Consider the following 20,759-nt stretch of genomic DNA (forward strand, 5'->3'; position numbering starts at 1 on the left):
CTATCATCTGAGCCTTCGGCAAGTCACAGAAGTCACATGAAACATCACTGATCACAGATCACTGTATTATAATAATGACAAAGTTTGAGATATTGCAAAAAGCTGTGACACAGACACACGAAGAGAGCAAGTGCTATTGGAAAAGTGATGCTGAAAGCCATGGTTCAGGCAGGGATGCCACAAGCCTTCAGTTTGTTAAAAAAAAAAAAAAAAAGCAATATCTAGGAAGCACAATAAAATAAGGCATGCCTGTGGTTATTTTAACATTACTCCTGGTTTTTCAACTGTTGACTTTTAAATTAAAAACTATACCAACAGTGGATGTCACAATCCCGTTCATTTTCCACCTTCCCCATAGATTAAAGATCAGCACAACAAGGTGATAAAAAGAGGTTGTGAAACTGACCCCTGAGCTTAGATTCGGGATCAGCTCTCCCAATGTCGACAGGCTCACCTCCACCTGGAGCAAAAGTGAGACGGAATTGTTTGGGCAATGGGTGAATGTTAACCTGAATAGTAGAGTTTCAAAAGTCAACTTCAGCTTCAGCAATAAACCAAGATGGTTTTAGAAAACAGAGTATGTTGACTCAGGCGCAGAGAACAGTTATAGAGTGGGGGCTGGGAGGCAGTGATTCTACAGTCGGGCTGCTCTAGATTTAATCTCTTCTCTGCCACAGACTTGCCTCATGGCCTTTGGGAAGTTATCTTTCTCTGCTTTAGTTTCCTCACCTGTAACATGGACCTAATAATGGAACTCACCTCACAAGCTTTTTGAGGACTGAAGTTACACATGCACTTGGTATGCACAGCTAGCTCACCCTCCTAAATGTCCACTACTGTGGTTATCAATGCTGTCTTTTCAACCACACCTAGAACAAGCATCCCCAGTAATGTCATTTCCAGACCTGAAGCCTGGCGGCTCAAGCTACAACCCTAAACACCATCCTTGATCCTTCCCATTCCCCTAGTTCCACATCGACTTTGTCAAGTCCTGTTAGTTCTACCAGCAAAATAAGCCTTCAAACACTCAATTCCCTCCATCTCATCTTGCAGCACTACCACTTGTGCCCAGCTCCATCACTCCTGCCTGGAAGACTCCAGTTCAGTTCAGTCGCTCAGTCGTGTCCGACTCTCCGCGACCCCATGAACCACAGCACGCCAGGCCTCCCTGTCCGTCACCAACTCCCGGAGTTCACTCAAACTCATGTCCATCGAGTCGGTGATGCCATCCAACAATCTCATTCTCTGTTGTCCCCTTCTCCTCCTGCCCCCAATCCCTCCCAGCATCAGAGTCTTTTCCAGTGAGTCAATTCTTCCCATGAGGTGGCCAAAGTATTGGAGTTTTAGCTTTAGCATCAGTCCTTCCAATGAACACCTAGGACTGATCTCCTTTAGAATGGACTGGTTGGATCTCCTTGCAGTCCAAGGGACTCTCAAGAGTCTTCTCCAGCACCACAGTTCAAAAGCATCAATTCTTCAGCACTCAGCTTTCTTCACAGTCCAACTCTCACATCCATACATGACCACGGGAAAAACCATAGCCTTGACTAGACGGACGGACCTTCTAAATAGCCTCCTTTGCTTCCCTGCCTGCCTGCTACTCACAAGACTGTGGTCTTCAAACATTGCAAATCACCACCAGCTGCTTACAACCTCAGAATGCCTTTCCATTACCTTTATGATAAAATGCATATCCCTATCAAGGTCTCCAAGGCCCCATTTAACACAGACTCGTCCTGCTCTGTGCTCAGTCCCACCATGCCTCTCCCCTCCCCATACTCCAGCTCCACTGACCTCCTTTCCTGTCCTTAAACACCGGGGATACATTTCTGCCCTAAACTGTTGTACCACCCTTACAAGCTTTCTCCCTCTTGGGTTGTGAATGAGGAAAATCTTTCTGATCATTCAGGATTCAATTCAGATATCACCTTCTGGGAAAAACCTTCCCAGGTGACATGTCTTAAGCAGCTCCAGCACTCTCAGATCACAGTTTTATTTCCACTGAAGCACTTTTCATCAGAAATTATGAGAAAACTGTCTTGATGGCCCAATTGATTTATTCCTATCCCTGTTCCTTCTGACAAGTGGGAAAATGGGGTGAGGATGAGGATACTATTATTGTTGTTCATCATTCTTATCTCTAGCTCCTTGAACTAGAATTCAAGGAGCTTAAGCTCCCCTACCATCTAATTCTCTTTTATTAGTACAGACCTGGTGGGAGCATGCTCTAAATTGTTTACATAGAGAATAAACTCAGGTATGTGAAATGAGGCACAGGTGAAGTCAGGATAGTGTGTGACTCAGTCCTTAGAAGACGGTGTCCTTACTCACACGAAATTGACATTACCCTCCAGGCAGGCTTGTTACCCTCTGGAGAAGGAAATGGCAACCCACCCCAGTACTCTTGCCTGGAGAATCCCCATGGACAGAGGAGCCTGGCAGGCTACAGTTCATGGGGTCACACAAAGCTGGACTCAACTGAAGTGACTTAGCATGCTTGTTACTTGTCTCCTGCTCTTGAGTTTGAGCCCCATAAGGCAGGTACCTTTTGTCCCTCACTGTTTTGTCCAGGATGAGTAGCTGCTGCTGCTGCTGCTAAGTCGCTTCAGTCGCGTCTGACTCTGCGCGACCCCATAGACGGCAGCCCATCAGGTGCCCCCGTCCCTGGGATTCTCCAGGCAAGAACACTTGAGTGGGTTGCCATTTCCTTCTCCAATGCATGAAAGTGAAGTCACTCAGTTGTGTCCGACCTTCAGCAACCCCATGGACTGCAACCTTCCAGGCTCCTCCGTCCGTGGGATTTTCTAGGCAAGAGCACTGGAGTGGGGTGCCATTGCCTTCTCCAGGGTGAGTAGAGTAGTGCTGAATACAGAGGAGCTTCTCACTCACATGTATAAAATAAACCCATGCATGAGTGAAGGATAAATGAATCAGTTTTGCTCGTCCATTGGGCATAAGCCACTGTCTTTCTTCCGAATCCAGTAACTGCCAAACCCTAATGATGACACATATGAATATTGCAACATTATCTTAATTATCCAAAATGCAACATCAGCTAAATGCTTTTCAGTTTGAACTTTAAACCATTTTCTTTGTACCTTTAAATACTTCTCTAGCACCATGAAAATGGAAAATAAGGATATAAAACCAACGCTACCCTGTAAGCCCCATGAAAAGCAGGAATGATATGTTTTCTTCACTACTGTAGCTCCAGCCTCTAGCACAGTGCTCAGCTAAATGCTAAATAAACTGTTTTTAATAAACAACCAGTAGAAAATGTTTTTACTGGCAGATTTGGCCAAAATGTGGTAATAACCCAAAGTACTGACCTGCCTATAACATCCCAATTCCCTTTCTAAAGGAACTAGATGAGCATCATGGGCAGTTACTTTCTTTTATTGACTCAACAAAGGCATTAAAAAAAAAAAAAGACCTTGAATGCAGACACTTTCCTATAGTAAGTTCAGTGGAAGTCTGTAAAAAAATGTACAATTCTACACTCTTATTTAGAATTCAGTATAAGATGCATCTATAAATTTCTCCCTGTTTCCCCAGGGAGCTGCAATCCATCAAAATTTCTAAAGCAGTCATTCATAAAAAATTATTCATGGTGGCTCTGCAATGGGAAACAAATGCAGGGAATATGATTTCACTAGGGAGCAGGCACGTTCAGAAGTGATGACATAGGTTAAGCTTTTAAATGCTAATCTTATCTTTTCCCAAAGCACTGGTTGACTATCTGTCATCCCTACTGAAGCAGGCAAAAAAAAAAAAAAACAAACTCAGAACTAAATGACTTTTTTTATGTCATCAGACCCAATTCCTAGTTTGACTAAAGAATAAAAACAACTACCTTTTCTTCAGAGCAACACAGGCATAACATCACCGTTCCATTCTTGCAAGACTTGTTTGCAAGAAACAGAAAGTTGCATGCCAGACTACACAGGAGTGGACTCAGATGACACTGCCCTCACCACCACTCCCCTCCAAAATAGACGTTTTCATGCTAATAAGCATGACAACACGGCAAGCTCTTTTATTGCGATTTTTCACCAAGATATCCATAGAGTTGTGCTTAGCATTTTCCTAATATGCCTATGTAGGAAGAGACTCCGAACTCACTGGAGGAACAAAGATGTAGGACAGAAATAAAAAACGAAGACTTTTTAACCATGTACCAGGGTGTGAGGCGTGGCATCACACGCTTTTTATTATTACTAGCTTTTAAAAGTTTCTCAGTTAACAATCTTCAAGGTAAATGTCAACTATTCTGTGTTCTGAAATTCTTTCTCAGAGATGACCTGGAAGATGATCAATTAAGTTTCCTTGTATAATAAGACAAAAGAAGAATATGGAAAATATACTTTAAACCTGCAAGCCTTAACTCTAAAACAATCCTAGAGGAAAAAAAAGAAAGAAAGGAATTTCTCCCTGGGTCAGGAAAGAAGATGAGTGAGTATCCATTGCAAGACTGTTCTTTGGGCTTTTTTCAAAGCAGCTGTTTTGCTGAGGAATCAAAAGTGGATGGAGGGATACATATAAACATGGACAGTGCTTGGAGAGCAAAGAGATTCTCTCACCATACAAGAAAGAATGGGAATCCAGTTTCTCAGGAAATGAAGATAGGGCCGTGTATCCAACTAAATGAAATTTCAACGATATGCTTCAGCTGCCGTATGATTCAAGTGCCAAATCTGCATGTCAACTTTATTGTTTAATTTTTGTGTGTCATCTCCCCTTCTCAAATATGGTACTTTTTGGAGCTTTTGTTTGTAAATGGAGACAGGAAGTAGATTTTGCTCCTTATAATGTAGTATTATCCAAAACTTTAAAAGTTTTCACAGGTTTCAGAAGTGCTAACCTTTCAGTTCTACACCCCAAACCAAGCAGCTTACCTGATTAGAAGAAAAAAAAAGTAAAACTAGGGCATGCTATAAGGTTGCATAACTTTAACAACTTCAGAACTTTTGAAAACTTGGCATCAAAATAGTTTTGTCTTTAAGAACTCTGTGTTATAAGTGGTATCATTGCCTTGGGTCACTAAGATGGTAGCTTCTAATCATAGATAAAATTTGAAAATGTCACTTCATGTTAAATCCTTCTCCAACTTTCTTCCTGCACAATTAAATACATCTTTAATCCTGAGTACTGAAACATCATTTTTGCTAAATTCCTTAACCACATCAATCTTAAATCCATAAATATCACTTAGGCTGAACCATCTAAAGTTCTCATATTGTCTATTGTCTCATATTTCTGTCATCGCTTTCTTGATAGAGATTATACACATCAGTATCTAAAGCTGCACAACACCCTTCCCTTGCCTATTGTACTGGCTAACCATCAACCAACACCAACTGTGGACAGAAGTTATGAAAGGAAGCTTCTTGAATGTGGGCAAGCTGGAAAGAATTTCATTTATTCTATTTATGACATTCTTATTCATTATCATGTATCAAGAAAAACATCTTACCTAAGCAAAAAGAGAAAATGTCAGCAATGCTAATACCAAGCAAACAGACTGGGTTTAAGACTAACTAGTTGTGAGATGCTGAGCAACTTGCACAACCTACCTAATTCCTGTTCTGTAAATGGAAGGGATCACATGACCAGACTCATAAGTGGAGAGACTAGTTCAGATAAACGTATGTGACACACTTAGGTGAGGACCCGGCACAACAAATGAGAATCAGAATCCACATTTTCTTCATCATTATCAGCAGCAGTATCATCCACTAAAATCCTTTCTGGCTCTTAGACCCTGTATAATCTTGACTTAGCCAGCACCATCTCAACCTGCCATTCAACCTAGTGTGTTATTTCCTTAAAGATGGCCAGCAACTTGACCCACCCAACTCTCTTTTTAATCCATAGTTTCTACCTTCTTCTACAACCCCAAGTGGCCCACTTCTCTCTCCAAACAGAAGTATGTTTGAATAACGTATGTTTGTGCCAAGTGGTACCGGATGCACGATTATATGCATTTCCTAGGTATGACATCAATGCATGACTGATGTTCCTCCTACCTTCCAAATCGCTCTCCATGGTACCACCCCATGTGTCACCTGAGGTCAGCAGGCATTAAACTGATAAGCAGCCTGACCCATGCTTAGAATGCTATCGTCAAAGATTCAGTAAAAGATACAACTGATGTGATTCAATCACTCATAGTTTGGTTCCAAAAACCTTAAGATTTTGGTGTTGTACCACTAGCTGGGGATATCAACATGAACCAATTTAGCCAGGTAGACAGGTAAATAAGAAAATTTCGTTATATTGTTTATGTATATATTTAATGCTATAAAAGCATGGGGTAAGATCACTAAATACAGGGGGAGTGGAGGCAGGGAAGAAGGGCAACACACTTCAGGGAGGGCTTCTGAGAAGAGGAACCATTTCAGGCAGATCAACTGGAGGATAAAGAGGGGTTATTGGGGCTCTCAAGGCCAAGTGCAGCGTGGAGTAGATCACTGTTTCACTGTACGTTGGTTAGGTGACACTGGCATGAAATTTACCACTGAGGGAGCAGTGGAGATAAGCAACAGCCAAATCGCAGAGAATCCTGTACAGTGTGTTGAGGGTTTGGACTTTATCCTGCAGGTAATATAAAGTCAGTGGAGGATTTTAACCAGGGCAGCCACATGATCAGACTTCTTTAATAATCTAGACTGTGTGCATTACAGAGAATCTTTAACATGACAGAATTCACTAATCATTTCATTGAATTACGAAATGGATGCCATCAGAGGGACGAACTCTATATCAACACCACAGAGCTGAATTTAGGATGCGGGTTCTTGAGCAGTCAGTCAACTGCTTGTTTTGACTGCATTGCCCTTCATGTGCCAGGGCACACATTTTCAAGGAAAGATGCAAAAAACCCCTTTATAATATAACTCTCCTCTTAAACAACTTATAAAAATAACACATATCAGTGATTCAGTCCCATTCTCCTTTGGGCGTTAAAAAAATGGACATACCTTTTTATTTTTTTCCTTTTTCAACATTTAAAAGAGATCTTTTTGCTTTTGAGTTTCACTTGAGTCTTGACTCAAGTTGTTATGTTAAAGCCTACTCTGAATTGAGCCCAAAGTTATTTCACGCTTCTCTGGATTGATAACCTAATTGTTGAAGTCGTGAGAGTCAAAGATTCAATCAAGAAACCTCTAGAAACAGTCTTCAGATTATGCAATGTTGGAAAATAGGAGCTGTTTTCTGTCTTCCGCAAGTCAGCACTCCATCAAAAGGAACATAATAGTTTAATGTTCTGTCCAAGAAGGGAATGCTTGTTTACCTGAAATAATGGACTGATAAAAGTAACTTGCGTCTGGTCTTAACTGATACAACACTTACTTGAAGATTAACAATCAAGCCCTCAAACTCTAAAATACCATCACCCACAAGAAAATAAAACCTGAATTTATAATGCAAACGTCCCCAAACTGTTGATCCTATACCCATGCAAATTCAATACATGCAGAAAAAAACAGCAAAAAAAAAACCACAACCAACTGAATGCAAAAATGAATTTTGCTCGAAAGCAGCTAGCATTTACCTAGGTTTCCTGGGTATCTGGCATGGAACAGCCCTTCTTATGCATTGGCTCCTTTAATCCTCAAAACCACTTGATGAGTTAAACATATTATAAATGTCATCTTACAAATGAGAAAGTCAGAATGTTAGAATTAAGCAATTCAACGCCATTCCAATTTGAAGAGGTGACTCCATATCTATGCGTCTCCAAAACTATTAATACATACTATATGAAGCAGTGTGAGGCTCATTTTGGGAGATATTAATAAACTCAAAACTTTCATTATTTAGAAAGTTGGACTTATTCATGACTCACGGCTTAGAATAACAGCATGACTGTAGGCCTCTGAACGGAACAACACAGCGTGAGGAGCACTGCTCTGTTAATGATCTCTGTCTCACACAACTGGTGATGTAGCCAAGACAAGCGTCAGCATCCTTGGTTTCAAGGCAGGAGGCTGACCCACATCCAGACGCTTACTAGACGCGGTTCACAGTAACACAAGCCCATTTCCCATAATCTCTCTTTGCTTTTCTGCTTTTCAGTGACAACAGGTTTAAATAATTATAGCTGTCACACAAGTGGAGCAAGAGACAGAGCAGACTGACCCATACGGATCTGTTTGCTGGCGTATTCCCGTCCCTAAAGATTAGAGATACCACTCACTGAACATCAGTTCTGGTCAGCCAATTTCCATGCATTATCTCATGTAATCTTTGTATTCTTCCAACTGTATATTATTACCTTACCACTCTATTATACAGACAGGAACACTGAGGGCCAGAGAAAGTGGGTCTTGGTGAATAACAAGACTAAGAACTTAAGCCTCATTCTAACTCCAAAGTCCATGCTCCTTTGAGTGTCTGATGAGGCCAATGAATCAAACACTTGCACAATCACAATTTAGTGCTTAATACTATAGTGGGAAAACGTGTTCAGTCTGAAAAGTACTTTTTTATTATAGTACAATTCTGTGAGTGACGATCACAAAGCAAATATACAACACTATTTTTAGGTTAAAAAGCTGCAAAGTATTATTTCACTTTACAAGAGAGGAAATTCAGTTTAAGAGAAGGCTAAGTCAAGTTAAATAATTTGCCTAAGATCCCTTTGAAAGCTGGAATCAAGAGCTAGAAGTAAAACCTAGGTGCTTTTGACACAAAAGCCACGCTCTTTCCTTTCTCCCTCAACAAGTGGCTATATTTCTGTTGATGCAGAAAACGACTGCTCCTCCCAGAGAGGGAAAGGAGATCACTCACCAATTCAGGTGAAGGACTCATGGTCTGTACCCCCAATGCCAGGTAGAGCACAGGGCTGAGGAATGCAAGCTCTGGTTCCAGACCGCCTGGTTCCTAGCCCAGCTCCACCCTGTATTAGCACTGTGACCTTGGGCACACGATAGAAAGAAGTAACTTTGCTCTAGGTAAACTATCTTGCAATTATAATTATGCACATTTAGCTCTTTTTCAGGTTTTTGGTTACAGTAGGGAATGAAAACAATTTTGTAGGACTAAAGTGAATTCCAGGCCTGAGATATTTGGATAAATTGCTTCAACTTTCTGTTTTATTCTGACAATGGAGATTTTGCAGTGACAGTCACTTTACAACATAAGGCTTCATTGCTATTGATAAGCTTGGTTGTGGTGTGGTTTAGTCACTAAGTCATGTCCGACTCTTTGCAACCCCATGGATTGTACCCACCAGGCTCCCCTGTCCATGGGATTTCCCAGGCAAGAATACTGGAGTATTCTCCAGGGATCCTTCTCCAGGGGATCTTCCCGACCCAGGGATTGAACATACATCTCCTGCATTGGCAGGCAGTTTCTTTACCACCGAGCCACCAGGGAAGCCATCTGTTTAATATAAATGTAAGTTTACCATTTGTTTAATGCTAATGATTACTGTGAATATTTACTTAGGATTCCCTAGGTGCCTGACACTGGACTAAGGACTTTTTGGGATTATTTCATGTAATTTTCACAACTACTTTTGAGAAATGTACTGCTCTCCCTTTTGGCAGATGGGGAAACTGAGGCTCAGAGGATAAGCCAACCAAAGCAGGGCATCTAACTGCTGTCTGTTTAGTTCTGTTTAGCTCATCACACCTCTGTTCTGCTGTTTCTTTCACCTGTGTTCAAGTGATTCCAGGATCTTTTAAAGAACACTTTCATTTCCACTAAACTGATAAGTTACAAAGTGATGCTGCCACCAAGGATGCTCCAACAGTCATTTGTAGCAAAAAAATCATAACATCAATGCAGAAAATGAATTTTTACTATTTATGCAGTTGGACTGATAGGGAATTACAAAGCAAAGGTCACAACTTTAACAGCTGGTAGCTTTAGCAACTAGACATAAGCATAAAGACATTATTCAATAGTTTTCCAAAAATGATCACAGTCACTGAAAATTGTCTTCAGAAACAGCATGAAAAGAGAGTCAGAGCAAATTGATTAAAGTAATCCTTGAAACAGCTTTCTTCTCCCAAGAAGTTATTTTGCAACAATTTTCAAATATTTAACAACCTTCCCCTCTGCCAACAAAAGTACCATTTTATTTGACAGACACCAAGAACTTGGCAGTGATTCTTAATTCCATAAAATAAAATGGCATTTTTCCAGTTAACAAGGGGCCTACCTCACAATGGGTCAGCAGAGGGAAGCATCTGATGGCTAAGGAGACTGAGGACCAAGCTGGGCTCCCAGACTGTGGGAGTGTGACTGCTCTTCATTGCCATTTACACTCCTGGGTGGTCCTGGGAGCTAAGTCAGAAGCAACCCTTCACTCACCCCAGGAGCTCTGCTTTGCCTGCTCAGCCTTCCCCTTATAAGATTAAAAAACCATCATCTTCACACACACATTTTTTTTTTTTAACGTCTCAAGCCTTACAGATTATATGTATATTTAAACATAGGTGCATTCCATTGACGTGGTTCAGTGGAATCTAGTTTTTAGAATTAAACAGGCTTGGCTTCAAATGCAAACTCTTCCACTTACGTGCATTTTTCCCCTCTTATAATCTTGGACTAACGTTCTTAATCTCTGTGAACTTTAGTTTCTTTATTTGTTGAAAAAATGATATCAATAATGATATCTGCTTCATAAGATTTTTTTTTTTTTTGGCTAGAATCAGATGAGAAATCCCTGTGCAGTTTGTGGCCTGATGCCCCAGGTATGGTGAGTAATCAATGGATATTAATTTATTAACTCGTCTTCTTATTTCCTTATTCTTCCTTTTGTTAAGCAGCTTGTCTTTTGGCCCCTTTTGTATACCTGTTACTATCATAGCAAGGGGAGAAAGGAGGGAGAGGGTGTAAAATTGGAGGCGAATTCTGTTTAATCTGCTAGGAGTGATAAAGAAGGTAGATTATGTATAAGGAAGGCAGTTAAGAATAAAGCTCTTTTTATTTTTTTAACTTTTATGTTGGAGTAATAGTTGATTAACAATGTTGTATTAGTTTCAGGTGTACAAAGTGATTCAGTTATACATACACATGTATCTATTCTTTTTCAATTCTGTTCCCATTTAGGTTGTTACATAATATTAAGTAAGTAGAGTTCCCTGTGCTATACAGTGGGTCCTTGTTGGTTATCCATTTTTAAAACAGCAGTGTGTACATATCAATCCCAAATTCGCCAACTATCCCAAGCTCTATTATTTTAATTCACTTATTCATGCAAGCCCTATACCCAAAGTCAGGAAATGCGAATAATGCATTTATGTCTTTCAGTATGTGGATTTGCTGAAAGGTTCTGTGATTCACTCTTCTTGCTGAGAAGAAACTGGTTATTTACTAGGAGCAAGTTCCTGTGCCCTTACACAGTCTATCTTACTTAATCACGACATCAATACTACCCACAGGAAGTTACTTCTGCACCCATTTTAGAGATGGGAAAGTAAAGCTCAGAGAGAAATACTTCCTGAGAAGCACACTGCTAGTCAGTGGCAGAACCATGACTGTGTTTGCTTCAGCCCAGTGCTTTTTGCATTCTCACATGCCCACCAGTTTTGCTCAGTAACTAGTGCACATTCACTGAAAATTAATGCTGTAAATGGGGACCAAAGTAGCCCTTCCAATCACTAACAGACATTTCTGTGTATGACAGAGCCAGGACAGCAGTTAGAATTTGCCTTCTGTTAAAACAAACAAACAAACAAAAACACAGAAAGAAAAAGGCTTCTGAAACAGGTCATTGGCACTTAACAACCTGATATCAGGCATTTATTCATTCCACAACATTCCATTTACTTTCATTGAGCCTCTAGTATGAACCACTCTGCTAGATCCACTGGAATCACAAAATTTTTGTTGCCAAATTCTATTACAGGCAGATGTTTTTCATATCTGATTGCATTTGTTTTTGACTCAATGTTCTTATGAGCAGAACGTATATCTTTGAGGTTCTGAATAAGCTGCACTGAATAATGCCAACTGAATCTCTGGGTGTTAATCATGACCAGAAAACCCCTTGAGTTAACAAGGAAAAGACTTTATCTTGGTTTCCTCATCTGTGAAATGGGACTTAAGAAGAAAAGGTCTTTGAATTCATTCATCTTGGAACTGTTTTCTACTAAGTGCTATTTTGGCATAATCTTATTATCAGGGTGATCTGATTTTACAAAATAATCATGAAAGCTATTTAAAATGGCTACACATTTAAATGTCAAATGCTTGACACAAACTGTAGTAAATATCATTCCTTCAAGCCAAATCATTTATATGTGTGTGACATTTATACAGAAATGCAAACAATAAATGGTCAAATCAACTTGGGGGTTATGGAATTGTTTAAGAATATAAAAGATCCGAGTTTCAAATGGGGGACTATTTTTTTATAGTTCACTATTTCCTAGTACTGTTCAGACATAGAGTACCATTATGGCTACAGTACATTATAAACAAATGTGTCCTAAAGTTTTAAAATACTTTCCTGGGCAGGGGTTAAGAATTAGAAAAGATAAAAACAATATTGTTACAATTTGTTGCATAACAATGAAAGGATTATATAACCCTCCTTTGAGTTCTATGCTTTTCTACATAGAATTAATTTCATCCAGTATTAAAAACATTATGCTAATAACTTCTTTTGGATTTTTCATGAGTGTTTTCTGACTCCTTTACTATCCCAGCATTTTAGCACCCACTTTGGACCATCTGGAGGCAGAAAGCACAGAGCCAGTTCCTGCAGCGTGATAATATATCTAACAAGCAATAGAATGACCTGAGTTCATTCTCTGCCTAACAGAACACATCAGAGATCTCTGGGTAGGGCTGGCTGAAGGTAGCAGCTTTCTAAAATTTCCAGAGATCCAAGCTAAAACAATCACATTGGTTTTAGTCGATCATCAAAAATGGGAATTCCTAATGCAGTGACTATTTCAGAAGTGTTAAACTGTAGGTTTACAGAGAACCATAAATAATGGTGTGCAACTTCTAGGGTTTGTTTTGCAATCCTTGGCTTTTCTAGATCACATTAGAAACCATCTTATACGAAACATCTCTACCCTTCCTCCCTCCTCCCATCTAAAGTTCTGCAGTGAATGTCAGTTTTAACAGCCATCTGTAAGTCCCCCCACTCCAATATTCTTGCCTGGAGGATCCCATAGACAGAGGAACATGGCACACTACAGTTCTTGGGATCACAAGAGTTGGACAGGACTTAGCGCTATCTTTCTTTTCTTTCTTATAAGGACAACACATTCCAGGAGAGGGGTAAGGTCTTTATAACACAACCTACTTTCTCTGCAACACTCTTCTTGGAAATCAAGAGATGCGTGTTTTCATAAGGCATCTAGGAAGGCTTCAGAAAGGGACCCCAAGTAAACAGTTGAAAACTCAGCAAAACAGAGTCTGTGACAATAGATTACCACTATTAAGCTGTAATTTTTAGAGGCAACTTGGTTTACTACCACTCAAACAGTGGCATTTAGAAGAAACAGGCCAATTACCAGATGCAATTCAGTCCTGGACTTTTGGTAAAGACATTTGAAAGGTCCTTGGCTTCAGAGATTTTATGTCAAGGTGACAAAGAGGCAAAAGTGCTAAGAACCCATAGGGCTTTTAAACAAAAGATGAACTTCTGCTCCTGAAAGGGCAACAGAGTACGTGTATACAAGACAAACAACGGCTCCCTCCAGTTTATGCTCTTTCTTCCCCTGTCTCCAGTGGTGGCACAGTGTACAGTCAGGGTGCATTAGACAGCGGGGACACCCTTTCTGCAAAGGTGAAGGAGGCTGGGGCTTGCCTTTTCAAGTGAGCAGTGACGGAGCTTTGCTCTTGCTCTCTCGTCTTGTATGCCCTTTTGCATGGTCACCCTGGAGAGCAAAGGCATTATTTGCAAGGCAACTGTCAGATTTCTGAGCTGCTGTCTGTGTGCCAGGAACACAGAAAAGGCACCCTAATTGCCCCCCTTAGAGACTACATTCTAATCAGCTGCACTCCAAGCCCCAAGGCAACAGTTTACACCTGCAAAGTCAAGTGCTGAATTCTTGCATCCAGATAACCAAAAGATAGCCACTGCTGCTGTGTCAAGTATCTGGATCACTGCCTCAATTCTGAACATGGTTTTAGTAGGAAGCTCGCTAGATTTTGCTGATGCTGAAAGCAAATGGTACATTGCTGTCACTGTCACAGCTCTATTTTCTGCAGAATTTGTAGTCTTTTGCCTGGAAGAGGGGGGTCCAGTTGATCTTTGAATATTCTCATGTCAATCATGAGCAAAGTGGCTTCTGGCTGCCAAGGAAAACCAGCTGCTGGCTACCAGGCTAGTCCCAGGTTCCATCTCTGTCAGTCGGCAAGAGAAGCTAAGGAATAGTGAAGAGGTGTTCCAGAGCAATCCTAGACCTGCAAAAAGCCAGGACACAGAGAGACTCGGATGGCAACGAGCCATCCTCAGGAACGGTCTCTCCCAGAGGCAGAAGAGCTGCTCCCTCCTTTCTCAGCCTCTGCGTCTCCAGCTGCAGACCCTCCTCTTCACTCTCTTCTCAGGATTAACTCTAGGGCATGACAGGACTAAGACTCAATGACTTGCCCAAGACTTGTTTGAGACTCACCCAAGACCGCAGAGTCTCAGTGACTGGCCCTGGAGCCTGAGCCAAGTGCAGGACCCATACTTCGGATGCCCTCCACGAAAGCTCTTTCTATACAGGATCAACTTCTCTCCATTTCTACTCCAGGCACACCGATACTAGAGACCGCAGGGGCAGAAATGACAAGCTAATATGGGGAGGCAGGCATACATTAGTTATGTAAGAGGACCTCTCTGGCTGTCTGACTTTGCCTTAAGATTCTTCGTCACTTAAGAGAATTTAAAGATTGGAAGAGAGAAAGGAAAGATCCCCTTTAATGAGGGATACTGCTAAAATAGGAAGTATAAACACCATTCTTTACAGAAGAATATCAAGTAGTAGGTGAAAAGGCTAAAAGTAGAGCAGTCTAAAGTGAAATCTCCTTCATTTTGCCTCACTGGATTTATTTTCCATATAAGTTATATGGTTATATTCCATAACCATATATAAGACGATGGTTATGATTTATATTCACACCAAAGCAATGACTACATGAACCGCAGAACCAATGGAAGCTTAAATGCCAACTGGTTCAAATATCTATTTCACTAGAACCTTAGAAATAATTTTAGAAGTGTAAGACACTGAGACATCATCTAGTCCTACTTTTTAATTTTACAGTAGAGGAAACTGAGGTCCAGAGAGATTCAAATACCTTTCCCAAGTCATATAACATAGTATCTGTGCTAAAAAATAACTCCGTCCCCTAATAACAAAGTCAATGCAGCAACCTAGAAAAATAGGAAAATATAGTCAAAAGACAAAGAGTTATATAAAGGACAGTCTTCGTGTCCTTCCTGACACACACTGTGATTTTAGAAAAAGGTCCCTGAGGCCTAATTATAAGAAAATCACATCCCCCCCATCACCTCCATTTTTCTGGACAGGTTGAGATAGATAATGACAATTCTCTCTCACTCCCAATAAACAGTTTTAGCATGCCCATAATTAAGTGAAAAGGCAAAAGCATCTCAGTGCATCTATAAATCAGTAAGGCTACAGTCAATGGTTTCTATGAGAGAAAGTCCAAACAAAGCAATCCTGAAAGCAGCATATATTAGAAAAGCATCCTGGTGTTCCTTCAATTTGTTTTCTAAATTGTTCTGACTACACAGGTGACTAACACCGAAAAGATAGTCTCCTGCAGCTGCTCATGATTCATGTACTAGAAAACAAATATAAAAGATCATTCCTGACAGATTTATATCCAAATGCCTTACCCTAATTTACAAAAGGGAAAGTTAAGGTAATCAAGGAAAAAAAAAAATCTCCCAAAATTGCACAACGGGAAAAAAAAATGTCACCGCATGTTGCCTGGTAAAGACAATAAAGCACCCTGCAGGCACGAATCCTTGCCCTCACTCAGAAGAGCAAGTTCAAGAACATTAAGGACAAGAAGCTGACCCAATCCCTTTAGTCTAAAACGAAATAACATAAACCCTCAGATTTCAGACTAGGGGGACTCAGAAAGAGAGAGTGCAGAAATATGAAAGTGAATCAGAGATAGTGATAATATTTCCTTTTTCTGTTTTCACTCTCTCATTTTCACTGTAAAGAAAAAATTTTAAAGAATTTAGCATCTCCCATGACATGGATAGCCTTTCTTTTCACACATTCTTGATTTGATGAGTACAAACACATATCAGCCTATAAAGTTGAATCCACAGATTCAGATTATGAAAATTTGGTCTCTGTGCTTTGATGGTTAAGCATCATTTACCTGCAAAAGCTAGTTTTATCTCTGGCTTTTAAGAGAGCCGGGAGACAACTTTCTTCTAGGGATAATAAATTTAGACTGTAACCACAGCAAGCCACTGTGCTGGGATACATAAAATCTCATTTAATCCTTACAAATCTTTATAACTATTTGATAATCATTGTACAGATTACAAAATGGAAATTCCAAGACGTTAAACCATGTGCCTAAAGTCATCTTTCTCACTAGTGGTAAAAGAAGAATTAGAGTCAGTCTTGAAAAGCTAGAGTTTAAGATCTCGTCACAATTTTAAGGTGTTCCCTGGACATCGATGGGGAGGGGCACATGGAGTGGGGCTTGCAGACCATGCAAGAACCTCCCATATTCAGACTAGCTACTTGGGGAGGAATTTATTCTTTTTAACATCATTGATGGTGATGGAAAGATTTCAATCACCTATCATTATAGAATAAATGTGACTCACAATTTGCTCTCTCCAAATCAGCAGTTAGATATAAATAAAATTTGGCAATTTTAATTGGTTTGGCTCAGGCCTTCAGATTTCCATATGGTTATTTTCCTTGTTTTATGTTAAACGTAATCGATTTAGCACTTGAGTTTCAAAGTTTTGGCAGAATGTATCAATTAAAAGCTACATAAATTAGGATTGTTCAAAGCACACATTCCAAATGGAGTGATTTCTAAGGACAAGATTAAAAAATGCTCTTTTCATAAATGTTAAATTTTTTATAAACTTACATCATCACCCAGACGACAAACTTCACTCAGACAAAAAAAAGGGGGGGGTGGTGGTAGATATCTTCTTTGGAAAAACAAAAGCTAATAATCATTCTGTTTGCTTCTTCTGAGAACAAATGTGTGCCTAAAGTGGTCTTCTCTACATCATTTGCCAGATAAAATTTTCCTATCTTCATAGTTCTAAACCCGACAGCAGTTGTGAAAACTCTCACAAACCATCTCAAAACTAAAATGTAAGTACAACATCAATAAACATGGCATCAGCCCTGTTAAACTGATAGCACTTTTCTAACTGGTCTTGCAAATTAAGATGTCCAATTGTTATTATACGCTGAATATAGATGTTCTAAGCCCCAGAGACACAATTCCCTTCAGAAACCGTAAAACCACACAATAAGGATAAAATACATTCAGAAATCTGAAAAATGCAAAACACTTTCATTTCTGTAGACTTGTGATTAAAACTTAACCATTCAAATCGGTCCTCCTGCCGTGTAATTATTGCCCATCTGCTGGTCCATTGCATGTGCTAAATAAATGAAAGAATCGTTTTTTCACACCCCAAGTGGTTGTTGGTGGAATTTCCACATTTATTTAGCTTGACTGTAAGGCTAGAGTGCCTGGTGTCCCTGTGATTCTTGGAGAGCTGCATAATTCAAGTATATCATTATTAATTTCTCATTTTATATCTTGGGTAATGGAAGGGTACACAACTGTTTGCTTTATTACAGAACTCGGAATTGATTCCATCTTTATAAATGACTATTTCAACTACTGAATATTAATAGCTATTCCACCCTTTCGAGTATAACATTAGATTCACTGGAACAATTGATCTCATCTCTTAATGCCAGATTACCTTATGCTACTTTCCCTCCATACAGAGTTGCACTAGGAAATTTCTTTGTAACTTTTGGATTAGAAAATCTAACAATATGAATGAGGACCTACGCACCCTCCCCCATTTCCACTGATTACTTCATTAATTTCATATTATTTCCAGGGTCTCCTTATTCAGTGGCAAGAATGTGGAATTGCTAGAAGTATCCTTAAAGGAAACCTTGAAGGTCATTAGATCCCAGGCAATGAATGCCTTCATTCACCAAGGGCACTGCCCTCCTTTGCCTCCAGCCGGCTCTTCAGCATCAGCAAGTTCCCCCAAAGGGCTTGCACTTTTACTAAGCCTGAGCAGGTCACATTTCTAAAATACTTCACTGTCTCCAACGTCCCTGGTCAGCAGTGCTGATTCACTACCACCAAGAAGTTTCAGGCTAGTTCGACCGCTTTCTAGTTTTCAATGGAATTATTCCATGTAATCCGATTTACACAGCCATTTAATCAAAGTGAGAAAGGAGATTACAGAGCTCACCGTTTGTTTTGCAAAGCAAGCAAGGGTGCAAGGACCATCAATCCTACAGAGTCTAAACTGACTTGTTAGTACCGTCCCATACCCCACTCCCACCCCCCACCTTTGGATTGTTGGTCATTAACCTGATCTGTCTCCAGAGATCTTGTTTAAATAGGAAGGTTTGGGCTCTTTTCCTGAACTGGGAGGTAGCGGCGTTCTCCATCCAGATCTCACTACTGCCATTCATGTGAGCAGATGCTACTGTAACAAAGAATTGGTTCCCCGCCCATGCTTATTAATTTCACACAGCAGAAAGCATGTATAAGTCAAGTGATTACTTTAAAACTTCTGTTGCCAGTCTTCCACATTTGCATTTCAACAGCCCGCTGCGGCGATCCCAGGTGCTCTGCCTGTAAACTAACCTGCTCGCCAGAGAGAAACCTGCGCCGCGCTCCTCTCCTCCGCCTTGGGCAGCTGCGCTAGAGACTACACAGGCCAAGTCCCAAACCCCTGCCCTTTTCCACACAGTGTAATGGGCTCGGGTCTTTCTACTCCCTTCTGAATGCACTGGTACCCTTCCCAGACCTAGACGTCTATTGAAAATGTGACACTAAGTGTGTCATTAAATAAAGCATTTTCAACACATTCTAAACTGAAGACGTATACAATCTTTTCACCCGCCACTTCCACCCCCTCGACACGTGTCGAGAATTGCAATCTCCGGCAGAACCTCTGGGGGGTGAGAGGGCAGCCTTACCCAACCCGCAGCAGATAACACAGAAAAATTCCTAAGGGGAGAAGTAAGAAGAGGTGAGACCTGGCGAAAAGAACTGTGGATGGGAGGGCCGCGCCGGCCCTTTATCAAGGACAAGCCAGAGATATCCGCAGCAAGGAAAGAAAGGGGAGGAAAAAAAGAACACCAACTAATTGTACCCCTGGACGGTGCTCTACCCTCTGTGCTTCTTGTGCATAATGCAAATTTTGCAGCACTGGGAATTACCTCCATAACTACCACCAGAGGTGCCCATTAAAACACGCACGCGCGCACACATACACAACTTTTTCTCTTCTGTAATGGAAGAAAGTAGGGTAATACTACAAGGTGGAGGTATTGCCCTATCTAGAGCTCGCCTAAAGCTGCAAGCCTGGCAGACGCCACGGGAGCCAAGTTTCCCCCGGCTGGCGGGGCAGGTTCTCCGCCCTGCTGAGCGCGGCGAATAAGGACCTCGGGGTTGGCTCGGTTCCCGCGGCTGCACCGGCGTCCGCACGAGCCCGGCACCCACACCCGAGCCACACAAAAATCTGAGTACGCGAGTGATCGAGCGTGGCGCGTGAGGAACTGTTGTGTAATCTTCCCGAAATCCACGGGGAAATGTCTCCCGTGCAAGGACATGCCTTTCCGGAATAACTTCAACTCTCCGGCCAAAGAACAGATCCTTCTGTTTTACAGGAATTGCGGCTCCCGACTGACAGCTCCCAACTTACGGGCTATGGCTCCAAACTTGACACCCGCTCCGTCTCATCCCTCCCACTCCTCCTCTGCAGGCGCACTCGGGCCGGGCGGCTGGGGCTCGCGTCCCCCGCACCCTCCAGGCTCGTCCTGCAGGCACAGCCCCGCACGCCGGGGCAGCTGGGGCCGGGACGCGCCGGCCTCCGGGCACGGTTTTTCTTGGCGAGCTGGCGAGCTCCCGGGCGCGCCCTACTTACTTGTGTCTTCTTCATAAGGAAAGGCAGCGCTGTGATCCAGCCCAGGCAGCGGTGTGGCAACTCCGTTTAGCTGTACTGGAGCTCCAGCATACTGCATGAGCAGCGGCTGCAGATAGTCCACGCATTGAGCCCGAGCGCAACGCCCGCTCCCCTGCCAGTGCTCGGCGCGGCGATCCCCGTCCCAGCGCGAGGCGGTGAGCGAAGCCCGGGCCGGCGCGCCGCCAGCACTTTTATACGGTTCCCGCCCGCCTACTCCGGACACGCCTCCTTCCCTTCCGGAGCCCCGGGGAAGCGAGCCTGGGCTGGGGCAGGGGGGCAGGAGGGCAGACCCTGGAGGGCGGCTGGAGCACCAGAAGTTGGACAGATCAAGCGAAGCGCGTTCCGGCGCGGGGGGCCGGTGAGCGCAAGGCTGGGAGACCCCTGGGGCGCGGGGGCGCCTAGGACGAAGGTGAACACGCCGCAGCCGCCACTCGCGCTGCGCGCGGGGTGCGGAGAGTGATCAGCCTCAGCCTGGCACGGCCGGGGGACTCATGAGAAACCTTGAGCTTGGGCGAGGGCTGGCAGTTCCTTCTCTACTGCAGAGGCGGGGCGGGAAGGGTCACTGGGGGCCTAGCGAAGAATTCACCTCGTCCTGCTTTAGGGAAAA

General features: G+C 42.0%; 1 protein-coding gene across 4 annotated transcripts in view; it reads right to left on the minus strand.

Annotated features, from left to right (window-relative positions):
- The window catches only part of KITLG (KIT ligand), a 102,224-nt gene extending 81,913 nt beyond the window's left edge, over positions 1-20,311 (minus strand). For 2 of the 4 annotated variants that reach the window (XM_055394362.2, XM_055394359.2), the window contains exon 1: positions 20,114-20,310. In XM_055394362.2, the coding sequence (XP_055250337.2) occupies positions 20,114-20,128 (15 nt within the window). In that variant the 5' untranslated portion in view covers positions 20,129-20,310. Of the gene's footprint in view, positions 1-20,113 lie in introns of all 4 variants that reach the window. The other 2 variants (XM_055394361.2, XM_055394360.2) reach the window with 2 other exon arrangements.
- Positions 20,312-20,759: the final 448 nt, after the last annotated feature.

This window comes from Moschus berezovskii, chromosome 6 (assembly GCF_049115385.1).
Source record: "Moschus berezovskii isolate FMDL1 chromosome 6, NW_MosBer_1.0, whole genome shotgun sequence".
In the NCBI taxonomy this organism is placed as follows: Eukaryota; Metazoa; Chordata; class Mammalia; order Artiodactyla; family Moschidae; genus Moschus; species Moschus berezovskii.